The following is a 25734-nucleotide window of genomic DNA, read 5'->3' on the forward strand; positions in this document are numbered from 1 at the left end:
CAGTTATCCTAAGATATGTTACTTAAACCTTAAGATCTTTAAAATTAAGATGTACTTATGTTCTCAACTATTTTATTTATGTAGTATGAAATTTTGACGCAAGGTATCTCATTTTTATTTCGTTAAATGAAATAACTTGAGTTAAAAGTTCTGTAGGAAGGTAATTGTTTTAGTAAGTTTTGTAATATAATTATTTAAAGGCCTTTTCATGTCAAAGCTTTTTAATAAATACAATAAAAAAATTTGGGTAAAAGATGTTGTAAAAGTAAAATGGTATGTATCCTTAATTTTCCGAAGTTTTAATAATAACAATTATGGAAATGAATTGTAAACAAGGGTTTTAATCTCTAGAATCAAAGGATTGTAGTAAAGCATCAGTTTAAGGATGGTGCATTTCGAATTAAAAACAACTCAAAAATTTCCACTAAAGGTTGCTATATTGCAAATACTTGTTTTATCTGGAAATATCTGGGTTTTCAACCTTAAAGGGTCACAACTATAAAATTGAATTAACTGCTCATTGTCCCCTCCCTTACTCCCTGTTTATTATTATTTGGATCATACACCAGATTATCATGTTTTCTAATAAAGTGAACTTTGTAGCGGGCTAAAAAAAGATACTCCCCATCCCCTACACTTCTATTGAATTAACGAACTGACCAATTAAAGACAGGGGAAACAGCAACCTAAATGGACAACAATTTTTCCCCTGTCATATCAACGTATATTCTACCCTCATTAATACAAATGGCATAAGAACTGTAAAGGTCAATAGCTTCATGTAATGCTTTCTTTTTCATACTCTTTCTTTCGAGTACTAAAAACAATAGAGTTCATTCATACATATTTAATACAGGATTATAGAATAGAGATATAATAAAGTTTATACAATCCTACCATATTTATAGTCAAAAGATGAATTATTATATTCTTTATTAATAAACTTAAGCTTCAGACAAATTCGTATTAGTCTTGTGAAGATTTTGATAATTTCTGACATCCTTCTTTAAAGATAAAAGCTAGTTGAAAAGCTAATATAACGATAAACCACGTCCTCTTCCCCTTATGACCTTTTGACCCCTACTTGGATCATAGAGGAACGTAATGATGATCAATATCTGAGGACTGTATTAGCTACCTAAATGTACGACAAAAATTCCACTGTCACAATATCCACGTATTTGTTATATCCATAAGAAAAAAATTAAATGGATGATTACTGAAAAATAAAAAATAAATATTTGAAATTAAATGCTGTTAGAATGTCGATAAAATGGGAAAGTTTAAATAACTAATGATAGATATTAAAGGTTCTGCTTGCTAAAAATAACATATTCAGACTATAATTTGTTTTAAATGAACATAATTGTAATCATAGTAAATGTACATATATATTGTACTTGTAATAATCACAACATTACGTTAAAAACAAGAACTGCACCTCCTACACTACAATTTAGTTCATTATGATACTTCGTCATTATTAACGTAGCAACTATAAAACTTCCTTTCTAGCCGTAAGAGTAATTATTAAGACTATATTATAGAATATTTTACTTTTTTAATTTGAATAATGTTAGCTTGCAGAAGCTACGATGCTATTAAACATAATTATCATGGCAACAAAATTTTTTTAAAGAGTTAAACTAAAATATTTTCATAATAAATAAGTTACAAAATATAGAATCTTAACATTAAATCATTTTAATGTTGATTGTGCGTCGCTATCTATTATATAAAGTAGTAAGGTTCGTTTTTGCCTGTAGCTTAAAATTTTTTGGGAAGCTTCACATAGATTCTGGAAAGGTTTTAGGCTAATTTATATTAAAGCCTCTGGATACTAGGGGCGCAGCCGCTTGTTATAACTATAAAATAAATTATGTAACAAAAGTATCGAGAAAAAATGTTTTAGGCATTGTTTACAAATTACAGTTGTTTAAATGTAGGGTTTAAAGTAATAATAAGAAAATAGGTGATAAATTTATATCCCCAAATAAGAATTATAAACAAAGTTACCCTTCTTTAGATTAAAATTGGTTGAATAGATTAAACATTGCCTGTTTGAATTAACCAATCAGCTACCAGAGGCAGTTTCACACCTGCAATTTGATGCAAGATTTTAAATCAATACCAATTTTCTTTTCTGGTTTAAGGAAACACCAATAGTACTTAAATGGTCAACTGAATTTGAGTTTCCAAACTTCCAAAAAAAAATCAAAATTTAAATTTTTCAAATTTTGATTTTTTTGGAAGTTTGAAGCTTTGTTAGCTAGTTGTAAATATTGATATAGGATGAGGGGTCTTTTTTCACAATCGGAAACTCAAATTCAGTTGACCACTTAAATACTTCTTCTACAATGACAGAGGGTTTGAATATGTACTTAAGTTGTAAAAGTTTTGGGGCAAATAACGAATAAATTACTGCTTTAAATAATTTAATTAATATCTGGTGTTGAAAATATTTTTGTTTTGTACTTTAAAGTATACACATATAATTTCACTACAAAATCTGATCCTGAATTTTCCTGTCATGTGGTAGCATTGAATGAGGAAAATACTTATAAAAACAGCAATGATACTAATAATGTGCATTCTAAAATCATTTGGTTCTATGGTTGTTGTGAATGTCATTTCATTACAGGACTAGCGGTTACGCCCTTGGAGAAAAAGGAGTGGAGGGGTAAGTCCACCTTCCACTTCAAATTTTAGTTTCAGCAGAAAGAAAATAATTTTGGGCCTATTCCTCTTGGGAGGGTAGACCTATAAAATGCTTTTCTTTAAAAGAAAACTATGTCGATTTTCGGTTCAGCGGTTAGCAAGATCTTAAAACAGACACACACATAGACAGATAGACATCTTGTTACTTTTAAACAAGGATAAAAGTTTTATGTGCCTTTTATAACTCAGTTATTTAAATGGCTCATATTGCTCATTCTTTTCATGTTTTTTTTTCTATATGAAAAAGAATGAAAACATATATAGAAGCAAAGCTTTATTATATAATTTAGATGTCAGAAAAGAATTAAGAGAAATACATACGTCTAGTTATTATATTATTTAGGGAAGAACGGTATCTGTCAGGTAAATAGACTAAAACCACTATAAGACATTTATAAAGCATACTCAAAAATACCACCAATGTGTACCAGTATTTCCCGAGATCTTAGACTTCAAATAAAAAAAAACATAAACACATAATAATATAGGATATAATAATGTGAAAAGTGTAAAGAAATATGTATACACTAGCGGATGCGCTTCTAGCATCTAGGGGCTCTGTAATTAAGGGTATATAAAGAATGGGCATAAAAAATATCCTAAAACCATCCAAAGGCTTTAATCTAAAAATAAAAGAGTTGAAACTATCCCGGGACCTAAGTGAAGCATAATCATTTCAGTAGTTAATGAGATCTTATATTTAGGATATATAGTATCTCTTGCATTAACAAGTTTATTATTACTGGTTTTCCTAAAAAGTCTAATTAACAACAATAGAAAATAATAGGAAACAAGGACAAGTAAGGTAATAAGTAGCACAGTCATGCTTTAAATCAAATGAAATATTAAGTTGTCGTTATTTAATTTACAGCAAGACTAACTCTATGACTATCCAAATAAATTTTGTTCAATAAATAAAATAGACAAACCTAGAGTTACTCACTTTTACTGTTAAAGAAGCAAAATATAATTTAGTAATCTGAACAAAATAATGTATTTTCCTTGTTTTTCTTTATGTAAAACTTATTTCAATATTTTCAACACTTTGTAGCAAATCCGGGCTTAGACATAATCAATATTCTTTCAATTTTAATATTAGACCCACTGTTTGTTTTTCTTGATAACCAGGGCAGCAGCATGTAAGATTATGTTATATTATATTTGGTATAGGGTAGCCCTGCAGTATTAGGACCGCCCTCAGAGGTATGGAATAAAGAAAAAATACGCTTGTCCCTTTTTAAAATTTGTCTTAAATAAGGAGGTTCTCTGCTCGCTAGGCACTTTATGGAAAAGCAACATGTTGTTTTTTCCCCAGATGCTTCATCATTTATTACCTTGGACAAGAAATATTCCCTTCCTTCAAAATAAGTGAACAGAAATATTTATCTTTAGTATAGCTTCGAAAGCGATTAATATCCGCTGGATTAGAACCGATTGTAAGCCATACTGAATCGTAGCATAGCATCGTATTCAGACAATTTTCCACGAATATTAAAATAAAACTTATAAAATTAATACCAGTTTTGTTTTTTTGTCGACTAAGTCGTATCCTGTAAAAGTGGTTGTTGCTGACGTATTATCGACATAACAAAATCGACACAATACAATCTGTCCCGATTTTGTATTACTTTTGCGGAACATGATTTCAGTTACGTCATATTTTTCTTTCCCGAAAAAGGGAAGGGGGGAAGAAAATCGAACACAGTAATAGTGTCTGACTGATTATGACGTAACAAAAAAAAATAGCCAATGAGAGGCCACCATAAATTTTACCATTGGTCAATAACGGCCTCTCATTGGCTAATTTTTTTTGTTACGTCATAATCAGTCAGACACTATTACTGTGTTCAAGAAAATCTCTTCAAAAGAGATGGGGAAAACCCCCTTTTCTCCCATCTCTTTTTTCTTCCCCCTTCCCTTTTTTTTCTTCCCCTTTCCCTTTTTTTTCTTTCCCCCTTCCCTTTTTCGGGAAAGAAAAATATGACGTAACTGAAATCATGTTCCGCAAAAGTAATACAAAATCGGGACAGATTGTATTGTGTCAACAAAATCATATTGATAATAAGACTACTTATTTATGTAGATACTAGCGGATACACCCCTAGAGACGAAAGGGGCGATTTCTATTGGGTGGGTGGTTTTATCCCCCACAAAATATTTATAAACCTTACCAGTACCTATGTAATCGACGCTGAAAAAAAGAACCATATTGATCAAGTGGTTAGCGGTACGCATAAGGAAAAAGGATAAGAGGATGAATACTCACCCCAATTTCATTGTAAAATATTACTTCCCCCCTACTAAAATAATTTGTCTGCTATTTATGTAAACCGTCCGCGGCTTTTTGCATCTTAATCATAACCTATTCTATATATGTAAAAAAAAAAAAAAAAAAATTTATCTTATTAATTATTATTATTTTTCTGTAATTTATTATGTTTTAAAAAAAATTAAAGAAAATATTTAAAATACAATTTGATTTAGAATCTTAAAAAACAAACAGCCGCGGACGGTCTTAGTGCAGCAGAAAAGTATGTTTCGCCTAGTTTAAAAATAGGAGGGTTCACCTTTTATGATCAAAAATTTATTTTTTTTCAAATTAGCCTAAATGTAATATTTAAATCTAATTAACATGATAAAACTTTTAAATGTTTACTAATAAAAAATTAATAGTTTAGCTCTCAGCCACCAGGTTCGCTAGTTGTCTACTTCAAAGACATACATTAAAACTAAGGCTAAATATTAAATAAAAAATTTCATAACTGAATAATCTAAATAAGTGAATAATCTGTAATGCTATCTGTGTTCTTTCTCAGACAATACTCGTTTTTACAATATTTTTAACATTTTTAAGTGATGTTATTTACCCCTCAGGGTTTGGCCCTTTAGTGACAAAAATCCAAAACAAGAAAAATACAGGCAAAATAAAAATTGATGAACGCTTTGATATTCTAGTTCTATATTCAAAGCTAGATGGCACTGAAAAACTGATTATTATAATTTACAATCAAATGTTCATATTAAATTTGTAAAAACGTTTATTTATTAAAAAATATAAGTTAGATAGACTGCAATATAAATCTTATAAGCTGATAATGAGTGTTATGATTAAAGTCAGTAGCAAAGTCATGAAAAATTAATAATGATAATTTTATATTCTTTCATTAGGTTTTATCAGAATGGATGATAATTCAAAATATTTCTATATCATCCCTTAAAAATTAGATTTATGATTCAAACAGCATCTATAATTGTCTTGAAATTATATTCAATTTTAAGATATTCCCATTTTGAAAAGTGGTGGAATAACATTAAAAATTCAGCGCGGCAATTGCTCAATATAGGCCTCTAGGCCCACTGCCTATTTTAGTCCTTCAAATACCTCGATTTCTCTCTTTTATTATTTTCTCTATGGCGGTACGGTACAAACAGACACACAGACAGCAATCCTGTTCCTTTTATATAATCATAACCATCTGGATCATGTACACTATGGAAGAAAGGAGGAGTTATAGAGATGCTTCGCATCTAAAAAAAAAAAAATTTAAGTTGAATTTTCGTTGAATTTAGATTAAACTCTGAGGAATGAGTTTTAGAATTATGCAAAATAAATTTAGCTTCAAATACATTTTCAACATGAAATATTAGATCTAATACATGTACTTGATACTTGTAACAAACATTTTTTATAATATTGTCACAAAGGAAAATTTAGAAAAAAAACCTACCCAACTCCACCAATGGCGAAGCTTTAAAATCAGACGGTAAGACAAACGAACATTATTAAGTCTAAACAAAATTGTATTTAGATTTGTTGCAAAATTGTGTAAATAAAGAATACTTTTATACATACTTACATTTTTAGGACTTGATTAAAGAGATGCTTCGCTTAAAATATTGTGCCTTGTTTTCCTAGGAATCAATGTTTGAAAAATCAGACAAATAGGATAATTATATCAGGAATCGAATCATCATGCAAAGTTTGAAATCGATAGGACAATTCCAACATGCCTAAAATAACAAAAAGAGCCAACTGTTACGTACGGACCAACTCTAATTATAGAAAAGCTTTGTTCTTAAACATTTTAGATGTAGGTTGATCCACGTTAACCTTAATGAAATCATATAAAAACGTTTTTAAGTTAAAAATAAAAAAAACCATAGATATTAAATGTTTCATTGTCCATATTACAATTATAATCAGTTTGAACTTAGCAAAGCGTTTGATAATCCAGTATGAAATTAAAAGGATATATTATACATCAGATTTTCATGTTCTCTAATAAAGTCAAACTTGCAGCGAGCTATAATGACGATACCCCATTTCCACAACCTTCACCCCATCCTCTTCTCTCATACTTGATGAATAAACTGACCAATAAACTAGTTCCATGTTAGCAAGCTAAATTAATTAATCTCCTGTCATAGTATTAACGTATATTCTACATTAATTGATAATTATTTATTTATGAACTGTACATAATATTTTCATTTTTTGTGCAAAACAGATTCTGCAAAATAAAGTATGAATTTTTTCGTGTATGTTGATTAATGTCCCATATGATAGCGTTAAAGGCTCGACCGCTCACTTTACAATTTTCTTGTAAATCTACTATTGGTTTTAAGGTAAGATAAGTAAAAACTTTAAAAGATATGGACAAAAACAGAATTTAATTTCCCCACACCCCCTTCTCTTTTATCTCATTTTAAAGCAAATTTACCGGGTACCCCCTAAACCTCTCCCCTTCTAAAGGAGAACACCTTTATGCTAGGGGCATATCCGCTTGTGTCTGAGCACGATATCAATCATGGCCATTTCTTTAACTAAACACTCTGTATTGGTCTTTTAGTTATCTTTTGTTCATTTATAAAAATATTGTAGCTAGAAAAAAATATTAATTTTTAAATAAAATAATGATAACTCCCAAAAGTAATATCTTCTAAAATTTCGAATTTAACGAGTTGTGCTATAATAGCAGCTATACATGAAGGTTTTTTAAGGTTGGCTAATAAGTGGCAAACTAGCGAACATATAATAATGATAGAAATGCTTTGCTGTAATTGTAAAATCTAAACCAAGCATTCTGTTTTATTCTTAATAGTTTAAATGCTTGTTTAAACTGAATGCCATTGTTTCAATTTTTAAACAAAGGATCTTAGAATGAATACAAAATACTAATACAGAATAAAATATATATAGAATAACTAATCTACAATTTTTCTTCAGTTTACCTTATTTTAAGCTAAATAAGTTTTATTAGAGGCTGTGCCCTTTAGCATCTAAGGGCTCTTTATTTAAAGGGGCTAGAAAAAAAGCTTACACCCATCCAAGGACTTAAATCTAAAAATATAGCCTAAAACTATCACGGAACCTATTTGAAGCTTACCTAAAATAGAGAAACCACTCAGTTCAGTAGTTACTGAGATCTAAAGCTTCAGACAACAACAGGATTGATACAATTAAAAGAAAGGATCTAGAATTCAAATAACAGAAGATTGAATTTTTTAAGGTATTCGTAGGGACTTACTTATATTCGCAGATGTAATTGAAGGGATGCTACGCTTATCAATTAAAATCCATGTCGTACTAGGATTCGTTTTTCAATAATTTCAAATATATTTTTGGTGAGAAAAAAATAAAAAATAGAATGTTAAAATGAACTTACGGACTTTCTGTTAATAATAATGTTGCAGATGAAACCTGACTTATAAAGAAATTTTCATTAAAAGTTTGAAATGGTTAGAACGATTCTATCATGCCTAAAGTAAACAACAGAGCTATCTAATACGGTACATTAAAATTTTTCAGCTTTAAACATTTTAATGCCCAATTAATTATGAAAATAAATTTTTGTTTCTATAAAAAAAAAGTAAAAAATGTAATAAAAGTATATGTATAATCCTTTTTTGTAAGTCTAATTATTTTCTATTTGTTGCTAATCAGCTGTTAAAAATGTACTCATCAAATATATATATTTTTTCTTATTAAGTAAGATAAATAAATACTTTTTTTATTAGATTGGTATAAACAAAATTGGCAACATGCTATAAAATAATATTATTTTTATGTAAAAAGGGAAAATAAAATGGTAAATGTTCTATTTAACCTGCGAGTAAAAAATTGTAGATAAAAAATTGATTAATGGATAAATTAAAACTATTCTATTTTCACTTCTCTGCTATGAGATATGTTATAACTGAAAAGAGGCCGAAATCCTTCTTAACCATACCCCTTTTTTTTCCATCTACCCCTTTACCAAGATCATCTACTCCCCTCCCTTTGTAAATCCCACCCCCCAAAATGTCCCCCAAAACATCTCTTGTCTGCAAATTCTGCTGCTGCTCCATATTTTTGCTCTCGGAATTACGGCCTTCCAGTTTTGGTGGCGGGAAATCTTCCATCAGCCCCCCTCACCCCCACCCCTCTCTGAAGTTTAAGTTACCCACTTTTGTCTGACAAAAAAAAACCTACCTAGCACTCAAACACACACACACACACACACATCTTGAACCATTCATACCTCTTGGTGTTTATACAATGGTGAAAAAATTTGCAAAATTGGTCAAGTACAATTTTGCATGATAATCTATGGAAGATTATTTTGGGAACATGTAAACAAAACAAACAAAATCAAAATAAGAGAAATTTTATCTTCCATTAAACTGTTTACATTTTATGCTTACAAAATAAATCCTTATAATAAAGTAACAGGATCTATGTTTATGTGTCTGTACCTAAGAATCTCTCTAGCCGCTGAACTAATTTGGTTCTGCTTACAGTAAAGCTTCTGATAGGTCCTAGGAAGGTTTAAAACTATTTATGTGTTGGGTACTACTACCTTCGCCCCGAAAAAATCGCCCCTAGATAAAAAATTTTCGTTTAAAAAATGGGACGGTGTCCTCAAGTGCTCTTTGATGCCTCTAAGGGGGTACCCTCTTATTATTATTAAATTTAGAGTATGCAAAAAATGTTATATCCTTTTAGATAACTAACTAAGAAGCATTCTAGCACCAATGAGGTTTGTTTTTCTCTGTCTCTTAAGTTCTCTATAAGCACTAAAATGTCTTTTATCTATGAAAGCTTCCTAAAGATAATGGGCCAACTATAACTGACCATCCCTAATAATATTTGTTGTAACGCAAGCACATATTTTCTCCTCCTTTATATTTCTCTGTGTAAATTCAGGGAGGAGGGGGGGCAATGGCGGTGAAGGGCAATGGCGGTCAATTAATATACAACTCCATTTTTCCAGCCTTTAATTATCTTTTATCAAAGCTGTATTTTTACATTTTAAAATTTAGAAGAAGATAAATATTCGTCCATTGTCTTTATCTTATCCCTGAGTAGAAATGCCTAGTAGAAAAGGCCCTCTTCTTTATTTCCCTTTTCATAACTCCCCCCATATATCCCCTGGTTGTACCTTGGTTTTAAAATTATATTTATAAAGGTGATTGTAAGGATTATTACTAGAAGAAATGATTCTCTATAACTCACTATGTCAGTCTGTCTAACAAAATTAATAATATTATCCGTCCGTCTTCATTATTAGTGAAAGATTATTATCTCAGCTGCTATTTTAGATAGGCCTTTAAAATTTGTTGTGGCGATTCCCCTGAAAAAAAATTATTTTAAAGTAACTCAATTATAGTTTAGTAAATAATTGGTTATATTATATAGTTCATGTTTTTCAAAGATTCTTTTAAAAACCAATTTGTATTTGTTCAACTTTATTAAAAAAAAAGCTAAATTAACTCTATTGTTTTAAATTATTAATTTGACATCTTTTCTAAACAATAGCAGAATAAAACAGCCCACAGGGTCTAAACAACATTTTAAAATCAATAATTTGCTATAATATTAATACCTGGTGTATTCCCTCAAATTGCCTTGTTGAACATGAATAACTCCTCACCCCCCCCCCCCCTTATTTTTAGAATAACTTATGAATAAGAAAGGAGAAGGTCTAGTTTGTCGTTTGTTTACTTATTACTTCAGGTCAGGTTAGGTTATTTTAGGTAGAGAACCCGCAGCTGTTAGGCAAAGGAGAACCCCACATCCCCAATTTTTAATTCATCTCAAAATAAGGGGGATTCAGTGCTTGTTAAGCCCTTTATTTGAAATCACCTTACCCAACCCAACCCAACTTAGAACTTATCTATGCTTTGGAATTCTACCACTCTCTCTGAAAGAATACCTAAAATTCAACCCTGAATGGCTGTCCGATCAGTCACAGACAACCAAACTTCGATGCCATCCCAGTGTACGTACACCTCTCAATATGATTCAACTGAGGAATAAAGCCTAACAGCCTAAATCCTAAATAATACCTAAAGTTGAATCCCAAATGGCTGCCCGATCAGTCACATAAAACCGCACTTGGATGCAATCCCTGTATACGCATCTGAATATAACTCGATTCTGCTCCTTACGCCAGAAAGCCAGTAGTTGAATTTTGTTCCGCGTATTTGAAAATTTCAACTTCCACTTCGTGATGTTTGAGCTAGCTTGCCTATAGAAGTGTGTATACAAAATTACAATTTTAAAGTTCAAATGTTATCCCAGTTCAAAAAAAATTCTGTTGTGCTTGGTTTTAAGATCCAGGAACTGCGAAATCTTAGCGGCATAATCCCACGAACTGACTTGCCGGGAGATGGAAAGCAGCATTTCTGCATAAAATAAACAAATCATTAAATAGTTATTAAATTATCAAAATAAGCCTTGTTTAATGTAGTCCCCTTTCAGTTGAAATGATATTGTCATAAAAGATAACTACGAATGTTTGGGGGGGAAAGCAAAGTAAAATAGCTCTTTTAAACAATAACTTCATCGGTACATTTAAAAGAAACACCGATGGCTGGGTCATGGAGTAAAATCTATCTCATAAAAAAGAGAGAAATAGAAAACCAAGAGAGAGAGAGAGGAAGAGAGAGTGAGAGAGAGAGAGAGAGATAATAGAATATTAGGGGCGAAAAAAGTTGGAGGAATGAGAAAAGGTGAGTTGGAGAAGTTGAGATCTTCACAGCAATCATACCTGGAACATATCTAACTTAAAAATCAAAATGGTAAATCCAGTGAATTAGAGATCACGCCGTCCATTAACATATTCAAGTCAATTTGAAATGGCATCAAAAGAAACCGAAATGGAATCTTGAGGGATAAGACAATTGACGATAAATTTATATACATCCCCAATGATAATTAACAAAGTTACCCCAAAAATAATTTGAACCAAAAAATCAAGATTTTAAAAAAATTCCCAACGAGAGAAGATTTTTATAAAACTTCGGGATTCAGTATAATTTGCAATCCAAAGTCCTCTCCCTCCCTGTTATTCATCTCTTGTCTTGATTGAATTAAGAAACAGAGTGTGAAATATTCATAGAAAATTGACAACCAAAGGGGAAAGAAAAAGATTTAAATATGAATATTACAAAATAAATCAAGAGCAAAATTTATCAGAATATTTCTATACATATCATGTGTGGCCACAACCAAAAAAATACTGATACTGAAGAAAAAAAAGGAAATACTGAAAATACTGAATCCTAAAATAAGAAAAAATACTAAAATACTGAACAAAAAAATACAAATACTGAATAAGTATTTTTTTATATGATTCCTCATTTCAAAATTTCATATATCATAGCATCATTATTAGGGGGATATTTTAAAGATCTTTTGCCTCTTAGATTTTCTTGCACCAATTAAGCAGAAAATGACTGATAAATATTTTAAATTATTACAAAACTTTAATATTTTTTAGTTGAGTTCAGCATAGACGTCCAAGCTTTTTATTTTGGGGGGGGGATAAAAAATTTTAAGGGAGGGGGGATAATTCGTATTAGTGGGGGGTAAAAAGGCGCGCGAAGCGCGCTGAAATTTGTTTTTACCCCCCCAAAATTTTTACCCCGGGGGTAAAATTTGCTTGGGGGGGGGGGGGGTAAATACTCCCCATGAAATCTGTTGGCAGGGGTAAATTTAGTTTATCCCCTCCCCAAAATGTATCCCCGGGGTAAAATTTTGGGAGGGGGTAATCTAAAGATGTACGTGTCTACAGAGGTGCTGATGTCCACAGTGACCACTACCTCCTTGTAGGAACTCTCAAACTTAAATTGAGAAAGTCGGAAAATCCTGCTAATCCAACAAGGAGAAAGTACGATACAAATAAACTAAAGAATAATGACATTAAACAGCAATTCAAATTAGAGCTGAGAAACCGCTTTCAAATTCTTGAGAATGAAGAAGAATCTCAAACAGAAGAAGATAATTCTGTTGAAGGAAAGTGGAACAATTTCAAATTAGCTTTTCAAAAAACATCTGAAAATGTTCTTGGTTTCAAAAAGAACAAATCTAAGCCATGGATTTCCAATGAGACATGGTCAAAGATTGATGAAAGAAAGAAAATTAAAACTAAGATGTTGGGAACAAATTCACCTGATACAAAAGAAGAACTAAAAGCAGAATATAGTGAACAGGATAGAAAAGTCAAAAGGAGTGCCAGAAAAGATAAGCGTGATTACATTGAAGATCTTGCTGGTAAGGCAGAAACAGCTGCCATTCATGGTGATTCAAGAGAACTTTATAGAATTACCAAGCTCCTAGCTGGAAAGAAACCAGCATCTTCTAATACACTTAAAAATAAACAAGGTCAAATACTCACCACAGAACGTGAAAAAGCTGATAGATGGGTAGAGCATTTCAAAGAAGTTCTGAATAGACCTGAACCACTAACCATAGCTGATCCTGAAAGTGCAGACAATGACTTAGATATAAATGTTGATGCTCCAACATATGCAGAAGTCAGAAGAGCTATTGAATCTTTAAAATCTAATAAATCACCAGGAATCGATCTTATTCAAGCTGAAATTTTAAAAGCAGACTTGGATACTTCCACCAAATACTTATCTGATCTATTTCGCGCTATTTGGATGGAAGAAACTATACCTGAAGATTGGTGCAAAGGTGTTATAACAAAGCTTCCTAAAAAAGGTGATTTAAGCAATTGTGACAACTGGAGAGGTATAACTCTTTTGTCCATTGCAAGCAAAGTTTTCTGTAAAATACTTTTATTTCGAATTGAAGATGAAATTGACTTATTACTAAGAGAAGAACAAGCTGGATTTAGAAAGTCAAGAGGTTGTATTGACCAAATTTTTGCTCTAAGAGATATTATAGAACAAGCTTCAGAATGGCAAAAACCTTTATTCATCAATTTTGTAGATTTCAAAAAGGCTTTTGACTCTATATGTAGAGTAGCCATTTGGAGAATTCTCAGAAACTATGGAATTCCTGCAAAAATTGTAAATTTGATAAAATTGTTCTACAACAAATTTGAGTGTTGTGTGAATCTCAATACACAATTATCTGATTGGTTTGAGGTGCAAACAGGAGTTCGACAAGGGTGTATTATCTCACCCATACTCTTTCTTATTGTTATTGACTGGGTAATGAGACAAACCAATGAAGGAAGCAACGGTCTTAGATGGCATGCAGCAAATGTTGATGACCTTGATTTTGCTGATGATCTTGCAATTCTTGCAGATTGCATAACTAATTTACAAAACAAAACCAGCAGACTATCAAATTTTGCTGAACAGACAGGTTTGATTATTAATGCTGACAAAACTAAAGCCATGTACATATCAAATGACAATGCTGTAGCACCTATTATTGTTGACAATAATACAATTGAAGTAGTTGAAGAATTTACATACCTGGGTAGTATTATAAACCCAAAGGAGGGCGCAGCAGCAGATATTAAATCAAGAATTAATAAAGCAAGTGCAACTTTTGCTATCTTAAAACCAGTTTGGAAATCCAATAAATACAGCGAGAGAACCAAAATTAGAATATACAATAGTAATGTTAAATCAATACTAATGTATGGTTCTGAATGTTGGAGAGAAAATGTACAAAATTTCAAGAAACTAGATGCATTTCATAATACATGTCTACGAAGAATATGTAGAATATATTGGCCTGAGAGAATATCTAATAAAAATTTACACAAAAGAACAAATAGTGAAGCAATGTCATTACAAATAAAGAAAAAACGTCTTTCTTGGCTTGGACATGTATTACGCATGAGCAATAGAAGGCTTACTAAACAAACCTTTAAATGGGTACCAGAAGGACAGAGGAAAAGGGGAAAGCCAAAAGGAACGTGGAGAAGGACTATAGAAGCTGATCTTCAAAAAGCTAACCTAACCTTGGATGAAGTAGAGACAGAGGCACAGAATAGAAATGGATGGAGAGCCCTTGTTGCAGCCTTATGTTCCCAGGTGGAATGAAGAGCTGGTACAGGTACAGGTAATCTAAATTTTTATAAATATTCATTAACTAATTAAAATTAAGTAAATTAAAAATTTTTTTTATTAGAGATTTTTTTTTTGTTTTGAGGGGGGGGTATTTACCTCCCCAAAATTGTTTGGGGGGGTAAATACCCCCTCCTAACTACGGCACCCCCAGAGTAGAGGTAAATTTTAAATGGGGGGTAATCGCCCCATTACCCCCCCCCCCCCCCCATCTTGGACGCTATGGTTAATAGCATGCTAAAAAGCTTTACCTTCAGTAATCATGCAAAGTACTCACCTTAGATTATTCATTCTATTAATAGACAAAAAAAATATCTAAAAAAAAATACTGTTTAAAAGCATCTCAAATACCTAAAAAATTTATATTTGAGATAAAATTGAAAAAAAAAATATATTACCATAAAAAAGCAAAATTAATGTACAAAGTTATAGGGTAATTTAAAGGAAAGTAAAGTGAGGCGCGAAGCGCCGAAAAAAATCTGACATCAACTACTTGAAAAAACATCTTATTTATGCAAAAATTTTTGGAATTTAAGAAATAATGAAAATACTGAATCATGAAAATTTCCAAAAACTGAAAAATACTGAATAAAATTTTCAAATACTGAATATTCAGTATTTACTGAAAATACTGAACCCCCAATTTCCAAATACTGAAGAATACTGAATATTTTCAGTATACTGAAAAATGTGGCCACGCTGCGATATGCCCTATCCTTAATTAAAATATATTATTATATAAGGTATAACCAACAAGTGAAATAAATCTAAAATAATGTTTGGGGGGCAAACGGAGAGGTCGTCAATTTTACGTTGTATGCCCCCCAACGACAGCTGAAAAACACGTATAGGTTTCGTGATTTTTTGCGAATTAATTTCGTTATTGATGGAGGCTGAACATGATCTCTTTCTGTCTTTACCGAAGGATCTCGCTAACCGATGAACCGATTTGGTTCTCCTGTAGCTTTGCATGGGTTCTGAGAAGGTTTATAAAAGAATTAGGGGGAGATTTTACTTTTCCTTTTTACAGCCAAAAAAATGAGGAGGTCGAATTCAACCCCAACCACCTCAAGTGCCCCTTGCATCTTTTTTTGTAGAACATATTTTTTTCCAAATTTCTATTGATAACTAATTTAGCTTCTAGTCTTTACTCAATAATAATATTTTACATATTCAGGCATCATCATCAATTATTCAACGAACAGTAAACTGTAAAACAGAAAAATGGAAGAAAGAATATATAAACTGACCAATAGGTTACGCCTATGTTAGCAAACTAAATTTAAAATTTTTCCTTATCAATTATTTTCAACGTCATGATTAAAAACCCATATAATAGAAGACGACAAAATCTTTAACTGTATAGTTTACTGTTTGTAATTGAAGGATTGTGTATAAAGAAAGATTCTTGACATACTCCAGATATTTAAGAATAGCTGTTTCGCCTTTATTTGGACGGTTATGACTAAACAATTCACCCCCACCCCCCTAACCCCCAATTATCATGAACAAAATCACCCCTGAAGATATTATTTGTGGAAAAGATTAAACACTCTTCCTTTGTAAAAACTAATCGTGGCTTAACAATCTGAGACTGTAAACCCAGGAATAAGGTATAACCAACAAGCAAAATAAATCTAAAATAATATTTGGGGGGCAAATGGAGAGGTCGTCAATTTTACGATGTGTTGCCCCCCAACGACAGCTGAAAAACACGTATAGGTTTCGTGATTTTCTTCCGAATTAATTTCGTTATTGGTATGAGCTGCTGTAAACCCAGCTTATACCAATAACGAAATTAATTCGCAAAAAAAATTACGAAACCTATACGTGTTTTTCAGCTGTCGTTGGGGGGCATACATCGTAAAATTGACGACCTCTCCGTTTTTAGATTGATTTTACTTGTTGGTTATTATACCTTATATCTGCTGTAAACCAACAAAAGCAGTCTTGATTATAAAGTTCTTGATTTAATACCTAACCAATTAAATAATAAATATATGGGTATAATAAGTTTATTCAATAAATTTTTGTCACAATATGTTAATAATTTTAAAAAATGAGATTTTAGGTCGATATTACAAAGGTTTCCACAGGGGCTCACAACAAAATAACACAATTATAATTTAAACTAATTACGAAGGCACGTAACGTCATATAACGGGGTTTGGTTAATATCTTACCAAAAAAAGCATGTTTAGTCATTAAAGGGTAGTTTCAAGCAAGGGGTAGGGGATTGCAATGAACAAAAAAAGTAAATAATTTTTATAATCAATCAAAAGTCATTAGGGTAGGTAGGTTTCAAACAAAGACACAAAAAAGAAATTTTCTTGATTTAAGATTTCTTAAATAACGTTGAGTGCAAAACCATTTTCTTCATTTTAAGTATTAAATAAATAACTAACCATACGCTTTTCTTGTTTGCTATCTTTTGGTGCTTACATTAATTATACTAAAAAAAATGTGAAATTAGACTAATTAAAAACTTAATTCACTAAAGCAATTTTACAATAAGCCAAAAAATAAATGCTTATAAAAAAATAAATCAATTGGATTTTTTAAATCAATAAATGCTCCTTGCAAATTAATTTTACTAAAACAATACATATTTTAAATCTCTGGGAGCAGAGCAACTCTACAAATCTTACTTAATTTTTAAATAATTGCAAAAATGTGCATATTTCTAATAAAATTGATAATAAGCTCATAAAAAAATCACCAGATAATTCACTTTTACGCATTTAATATACATCAGGGTTATATATTCTACACGTTTAGGTGTATGTTATTGTTCAAAGAGTTTTAATTTTTGTATTCCGAAAAAAAGTTTTTCTCCATTAAGATTGTTTCTCAAAATATGCAGTACAATGTTTCAACTTGACAATAAAAGAGAAAAATATTGCTATATAAATTCAAAACTATTTTTTAATCTCATTATGAAGGTTATCAATCAATGTTCCATTGCATAAGATATCATTTGTCTTAATTTTAAGTCAAAGAAAATGAAAATATTTTATGAATATCACAAAACAATTTGACTTTGTAGAAAATTATGGAGACAAAATACAAAATTACAGAATGAATTATATAATGAATGAAAATTGGCACATAGACAAAAATTTAAATGATTAAATTGCATAATATTATATTAATAATCACAATCAGAATCTCTCAGTTTATTTTTAAAAGGCCTCCAGTACATTTCATAAATGCAGCTTTAATTATCTATTTCACAATTTCAAATAGCTGCCTTAGTAATAATCAATATTTTAATGGAAAAATACAAAAATAATGCATTTTAAGATCTCTGATCCTTTTGACTATAGCATTATATTGAGTATAAAATATGTACAAATATATAGTTTTAATATAAATAATTTTCTATCAATATATTTACATTTTTAAGCATAAAATGCTAAAGTTTGCTTGCTTAATCTTATTAGTATAAACTGACTAAAAAGAAGCATCATGTTCTTGAAAGAAAGTTGCCACCCTTTCCAGCGCCTCTCTTGTTTGTTGCGAGTACAGTGGAGTACCTGGCAACTTGGTCAGCACCGAGACCAGACGGTTCAGGTAGCTGGTCAACTCGCGCTGGCGCTCCGTGCTCACAGACTCACTCTTGGAGCCGAATATCTTGCGGCTGGGAAACTGTAGGAATTGCACGGCTGGACCATATCTATAACAGGTTATATAAATTTTTAAATTTATTTTCAATTATACTTTATGGTCGATTATGCCCTAAAAGTCATGACGCAGAATGAATAATTAGATTGATAAAATTCTATGCCCGTCTTTACCTGTCTTTGAACTAATAAAATATCAACAACAACAAAATGAAAATCACAAATAATACCAAATAATACTAACATGGTGTAACTTATATTGAAAGTTGTTCAAAAAGAAAGCTTTTAGCATAAGGTATCTAAAGAAAAATAGTTCTTTATATTTACCTGGAACACATAGCACTATGAAGATCTCTGAAAGTTCTGTATCGCCTGTGTAGCGTATACTCCTCCAGCTCCGAGGGTGACAGGTCCGAAACCGAGCAGGTGGTCGTGTCATTGTCGGCCAACGGGGAGGCTATCTTAATGTTAATTTCATATTCCACATAGCTAGTCTTGCCGATGCCGACAGTGTAGAACCGAGGTATTGTTATACATATCCGTCCCTCTCTGAAAAAAAAAACATAATGGATTTAATATTACTTGATCATACACTATTATAAAGGGAAACTTGTAGCTGGCTAAAACAACAATTCCCCCATCCACCACCTTTACCTCACCCCCCCCCCCCCCATCCTACTGGATGAACGAACTGAGTTCCATGTGAGCAACCTAAATTGATGAGAATTTTTCCCCTGAAGCTGGTATTTTTTTAGGATTATTACTAACCAAACTTAGAAAATAGCATAATTCTTGGCCAGGACCCATTAAAAGCTTTTACATTTCCATGTTTTGAAAAAATTACAAATATCCTGAAGTTAAGGGTCAGACTGTTCAGGTTAAAAAAAAACTTACCTATTCAAGGTGTTATTGGGTGCATGGGTTTTGCTAAGTTTTTTCTTAATCATTTATATTTCTGTGTCGAGCGCTATTCTATGTTCCTAACTCCTTAGTAAAGAACTTACCTGTTCAAGGTGTTATTGGGTGCATGGGTGTTGCTAAGTTTTTTCTTAATCAGGTACATTTCTCTCTCATGCGCTATTCTCAGTCTTTCTAACTCCTAAAAGGTAGATTCAGATTGAGTTTTCCTTTCCAGTTAAAGGTTCATTAAAAAGATAATAAAAACCTATTTTTTTAAATTCAAATATTTATTTTGTATTTTGTACATATAATAAAATAAATTCAGCTAATAACAAACCTGTTCTTTCTCTAATAAAAGCATTTCTTTCTCCTGTCTCTCCCTCTCCGCCCGAATGGCGGCCTCCGCCTCCAGCCGTCGGTCAACTTCCGCCTCGATCATTTGAGAGAACTTGTCTGACAAGAAGCTCAAATCTTCACCGCTCTAAAATAATTACATGGTAACTAGTCTATTTATTATATAAAATACTTTTAAAATATTACAATTTAAATACAGTATATTTTCCATCCCTGTGACATTTATCCTTATAGGTTACTATCCCTGTTGGTCTCTTTCACACTCACTTAACCTAACTAATGCGTCAAAAGAATTTATAGTCTATGTGCGATAAGAGGGAAACCGCAAGCTGTCTTCATCCAAAAGTTCTGAAATATCATTTCTGACGTCTCTAACATGACACAAACGCCTCCAAATATATCCTAAGCTAAGAAATACAGCTTTGTACACCAACCTGTGAAAGAAGAAAAGACTTTGTAGACTCAAACTCTAGGAGTGAGTATTTATGCTGCATAGACTGGAGCTTGGCTATCTCGGAGTTGAGCTGCTCTATATCACACTTGTCTTCCTCCAGACAGGCCATGATCACCTCCTTCTGGTCGCAGATGTCCTGGTACAGCTGACTCAACTCAGGACTCCACTGAACATTAATAATATTTCATAGCATGACAAGAATTAATAAGCTACTCTACTATAATAGTAAAAATAAATTGATTTATTCTATAGCTACAGACTAAAATAGATAATTTACTTGAATAAAAAGATAAACTAATCTTTCCTAATACTTAAATGTAAAATTATGTCTTTGGTAGAATTTTGAAATTAGTGAGGTTAAGTTAGTCGTTATAGCCCTCTTTGTTGGGTAATTTTTTGTAGTGTTTATAGATTTTTACCATTAAGAAAAAGGCCTTCTTAATAAATAAGATAGAGACTGAAGGACAGACAATGATACTTCTACAGAATTTTTGCTACTTAAAAAATGGATTATTAGGATTATAATGAAAATAAAATCTGGATTAAAATGGTGAAAGTAAGTTTACTATGATAATTACAGGGATAAGGGATAGGAAACCTGGCCATAAATTAGGTCTCGGCCTGGTTTTGAAAGGGATCATGCAACTTTTACCATTTGCCTAATTTAATGACCTTACTGGCGGACGGCTCATATTGGCTACCGCTCTAAACCAATAGTGTTCTGTGATTTGGGCTTGTTTTGTATCATCCAATCACCAATTGGCGGAGCCAATTGGTGATTGGTTGATACAAAACAAGCCCAAATCACAGATGGCGGAAATTTTAGAAGCAGACAATTATAGAAAAAATAATGATTTCGTCTGCTACGAAAAAATAAATATAAATGGTGTTAGATCACATTAGTTTAATTATTAAATCTGCTTAGAGTTAAACATTAAAAAAGGGCCACATAGAAAAAACAAAAATAACGGGATTATTTTCTTGGAAAGAAGGTAGCTACGAATTTTCATTTGGTAGTTTATAAATTAGATGTTGTATTTTGAATTTTAAAAATTTAGTACGGAAATGATACAACACCTTCACCCTAATTTTTGTACAATACAACACAGTACAGATATATCATTACATTATATCCAGTATAGTATCCAAAGAACTTGATAGAATGTTACCCAAGTGCATATTTATTTATTTATTTTGAATTTTAATTAGCAATGAAATTTTCAAATAAAATTTTTACTCATTAATAAAAATGCAAATAATACAAACTAAAATCTGTCTGAGGGAAACCCAACGATAGCTTTCTGACAGTTCAAATTACCAAAGTAAAAGATAAAAAATTTTGGGAGAGAAAAAACTTCATTTTAACAAAAGCCATTAATATATAGGTTTATAAAAAGTTATGTTTTTTACTTTAAACTAGCTACCTGAATTTGATTCTATACTTTATCTACACACACACACACAGCTTTTTCATTAGCATTTTATACGAACCACTGCGCTATCCCAAAACTGGTTTATTAGGCTAGAAATAGGCCTAGGCTTGAAATAGGCCTGAAATAATATTTTCCTACGTTTCCCATCCCTTATCCCTGGATAATTATGAATAATCCATATGTCAAGAATCCATACAAAATATAACTTGTGGATTGTCTTTAAGAACTTACATTGACTTTCTAAATTCTTTTAAAAGTTTCTATTTATTATGAACAAAGATTATAAAGACTAAATAGTTGTATAACTTTATGCTGTATTTGTTATTAAGAAATGAAATAAAATAATATACATATATTGAGATAAAACATAAGTTAGGTGGGGGAAAAGAGCTTTATCACAAAATTCATGACGCATATTTATCTTTTAGGTTTAAAATATTCTTATGAAACTACAATTATAGATTATTTTCCAGTATGGCTTCGAAACCGATTCAGCCATTCGGTATCACAGACAATTTTCCACGAATATTTTTTAAAATCATAATATCAATATCAGTTTAGCTGGCCATGACTTTAGGCCTCTCGTAGCCAACTTAACTAGAATTAACCTGATAATTTTTCAATTTTCTGCGGAAAGCTATCTATAATACGATGCGATAACTTTTATATAATTATGCTGATATCAGAGCGAAGTTACATTGAGGGAACATTATTATCCTTAAATTGTAGCAATAACCATGAACCACTGCAGTGCCAAAGTGTTTCCATAAAGTGGAAAAAAATACTTATTAAGTAAGAGCAAAAATAATGTAGCCAAATATAAATCGTTATTTTTCCATCACAACTTAATCATTCAACCATATTTATTTTTTATCAATAGCTATTAACTTTTTGTTATCTTATGAAAACATTTGTGCAGAACAATCCAAATTAAATCATCTGTAACGCAAACTGCAACGCTAGATGTTCATACAAAACTTAAGAATCAGGCCTAAATATAATAGCCATTTCAAATCATATTTAAAGATGAATGTTTCCATGAGAAAAGCTATCTTGGGCTTTTGTAGGGTTGATAAACTTTCCCAAAAAGTTGCCCATCTTAAAGATATGATTAGTCACCAAGAAACAAAAACGGAGATAATATCCACGACTTTTTACAACGATATTGTATAAACACCAATGCAATATAACTAGCCATTTACAGATAAATAATGATAAAACACATGTTTCATTCAATTAAACTATCAAATCAATTATGAAATGCACTTGAAATTGAAATATGTTACTTATTATATCATAAACAATGAAGTATACAAAGCTTTTCTGAAAAGCAGAATCTATGTACTTTCAAATGATACCATGATAATTTAAATTGTAGATAGTCTGAAATAAGTCTTAATTATCATATGATCGAATTGATCTCAGTAAAAGGGTTAAATAAAAGTAAGTTAATTATAGCAACTGAAAACCTATGTAGTACACTATTTCACAAATAAAAATCTTTAGGAAATTATGATAAAAAAATTTACGATAAATTGATACTCATCTTCAATCTTGATAAACAAAATTACCCCTTCTGTAGATTTAAATAATTGGTTACAGCGTTTGGACACAATATAAGTACCCAAAGTTTTTTAGCCAAATATAAAATAACGTGATTATAAAACATTGGGTAGCAGTGTAACTTAATACAGTCCACTGGCCCAATACGTCCCTGGGTGAAAATAAAATCAATTTACACTTTACCTGCTGCGACTGAGATGATTCGGTTCCCTCACTGTTAGCATCACTAGTGTGTGTGATGGCGCTACACGCCATCAACCCTCCTATCTCACTTCCCTCATCGTCTAAAAATTAAATCTATGAATAAAGGTTTACAGTTCGAATCGTTGTTGACATTTTTAACAAAATTAAATATGACAAACTACTAAGTCTCATTTAATTTTTTTAGGTGGCAAAATCGCTGTTTTTTTTAAATATAAGGAAAAAAATAAGTATTTAAAAAAACATTAAATTAAAAAAAAACTAAATTACCCAGAAGACTGGAACCAGTGGACAGCGAGGACACGCCAGGTACAATCCTGTCGGATGGCAGGCAGCCATGGACCGTCCTGTTGTGGCTGGAGGTGAGTCTGTGTTCTGGCAGCAGGCTGATGTCCAGTTTGTCGCCAGAGTTGGGCGCTAGCAGCCGCTCGCCTGGACTATATGGGGACGGAGATCGGTAACTTTCCTCAACCCTTAAGTTTGAAATATGTTATATGTAAATTAACAAATACAAGTATGCCTTTTAGTAGTGCAACAATAATAAACAAACAATTCTGATATAAAAGTAACATATTGTCTATGTGTCGGTCTGTTTGTACCAAAGAATATCACTGACCGCTGAACCGATGTGATTCTCAATTACATGCAGCTTAGTATCTTATAGATCCTTGGAAGTTTTATAACTATTTTGGGGGAGGGTACCACCAACCCTTCAATAGAAAGTGGGATACGCGATTCCCCCTCCCTACCTTACGTGCCCTTAGAGGCCTTAAATATCCATAAAGCCCTCTAGGGGCGTAACCGATAGAAAAATGAAAGACCTTGGTTGACGTTCGTAGAAACAGTAAATATCCTTTATAGATAGTATTATAAGATGATAAATTGATGTACAACTCCAATTATTATAACAAATTTAATAGTAGTGCATAAATATCATATGCATACAAAATTTGGAGACCAATATAGTGTCACCTTTTTCCCTGCTATTTATCAAGAACAAGATGAAAAGGGGGGGGGCGAAAGTGACACTTTTTGTAACCAAAACTAAAAGTCAACAAAGGAACTCAACTAAAAAAAGAGTTACAGGTCTGAGATTTTGCATGGCAGTTGCTTTATAGGGGTACAATATGGAACTGTGAAGAAACGGCGGCACAACCGCCGAAAACCGCCGTTTCCCGCCGAAATTTTTTTTCCTTTTCTCGGCGGTTTTCGGCGGTTGCGCCGCCGTTTTTTCACAGTTGCATATTGTACCCCTATAAAGCAACTGCCATGCAAAATGTCAGACCTGTAACTCTTTTTTTAGTTGAGTTCCTTTGACTTTTAGTTTTGGTTTCAAAAAGTGTCACTTTCGCCCCCCCCCCCCCAATTTTATTGTAAATATGTAAAACATTGCGGAAACTACATATAATATAAAGTTGTAATTTATTAAACATAATTTATATTTCCCACTGCGGTAAATGTTTTAATTTTTTTATTACATCAAAAAAATTATGGTGTACACAATACATTAATAGAGAACCATTTTTTCAATAGAGTAGAAATAAAATAAAACCAAAATTTAAAAACAATTGTAAAATATTTTAAAATGGTTTCATGTAACAGCTTTGAGGAAATACACTAATTAGGAAGTTATGCACATATTATACTTTTTGTTTTAGGTAGGTAATATTGAAAAGGCTTTAGGAAAGATCCGAAGGGTAAAATGAACCACTATTACATACATAACCCAATGAAGACAATAGAAACGTTATAAGATGCTTCTCGTTTTTTTTCTTGTTTTTTAATGACAAACCCTTGAGACGAGGATGGTCGCTGGATGAAATTAAAACTGGTGTCTACCTATCTGAATTCTGGTACCTTCTGACAAATGAAGACTGAAGACTAGAATTATCCGCTGTGCTGCTCGAAACATCGCGCAAAGAATTTTCCTCGTCTGAGCACGGGTTGGCGTTCACATCCACTGGCAGCCCGGCGGCTCCGCCGGAAGCCGCCAGGTCACCGTCTGACTGGCTGGCGACCTCGCCGCGACTCTGCTGCTGCTGCTCCTGCTGACCTGTTCGGCCGCGTGGAGTTCCCTAAAAAAATAAAAGGTTTTGTTGTATTTGTAGGGTAAGGAATATATCACAAACAAAATTTAAACCTGTCAATCATAAATATAGTTTATCAGGAAATT

At 31.8% G+C, this 25734-nt stretch overlaps 2 protein-coding genes across 2 annotated transcripts in view; one reads left to right on the forward strand and one right to left on the reverse strand.

The window, feature by feature from the left end:
• Window positions 1-11702: 11702 nt before the first annotated feature.
• On the forward strand, window positions 11703-13882 carry LOC145315447 (uncharacterized). The gene is made up of 3 exons (XM_080155429.1): window positions 11703-11712; window positions 12815-13738; window positions 13824-13882. The coding sequence occupies exons 1-3, from the start codon at window positions 11703-11705 to the stop codon at window positions 13880-13882; spliced, it is 993 nt and encodes a 330-aa protein (XP_080011555.1).
• Window positions 13883-17032: 3150 nt separating this feature from the next.
• The window catches only part of Klp98A (kinesin-like protein 98A), a 42398-nt gene continuing 33696 nt past the window's right edge, over window positions 17033-25734 (reverse strand). The window contains exons 17-24 of the mRNA XM_080157831.1: window positions 25401-25636; window positions 23832-24034; window positions 23544-23644; window positions 20345-20530; window positions 19894-20037; window positions 19661-19755; window positions 18984-19205; window positions 17033-18709 (exon numbers count right to left, since the gene is read on the reverse strand). Of these exons, the coding sequence (XP_080013957.1) occupies window positions 18487-18709; window positions 18984-19205; window positions 19661-19755; window positions 19894-20037; window positions 20345-20530; window positions 23544-23644; window positions 23832-24034; window positions 25401-25636 (1410 nt within the window). The 3' untranslated portion in view covers window positions 17033-18486. The remainder of the gene's footprint in view (window positions 18710-18983; window positions 19206-19660; window positions 19756-19893; window positions 20038-20344; window positions 20531-23543; window positions 23645-23831; window positions 24035-25400; window positions 25637-25734) is intronic.

This window comes from Acartia tonsa, chromosome 4, assembly GCF_053477335.1.
Source record: "Acartia tonsa isolate MP-2025a chromosome 4, ASM5347733v1, whole genome shotgun sequence".
Lineage (NCBI taxonomy): Eukaryota > Metazoa > Arthropoda > Copepoda > Calanoida > Acartiidae > Acartia > Acartia tonsa.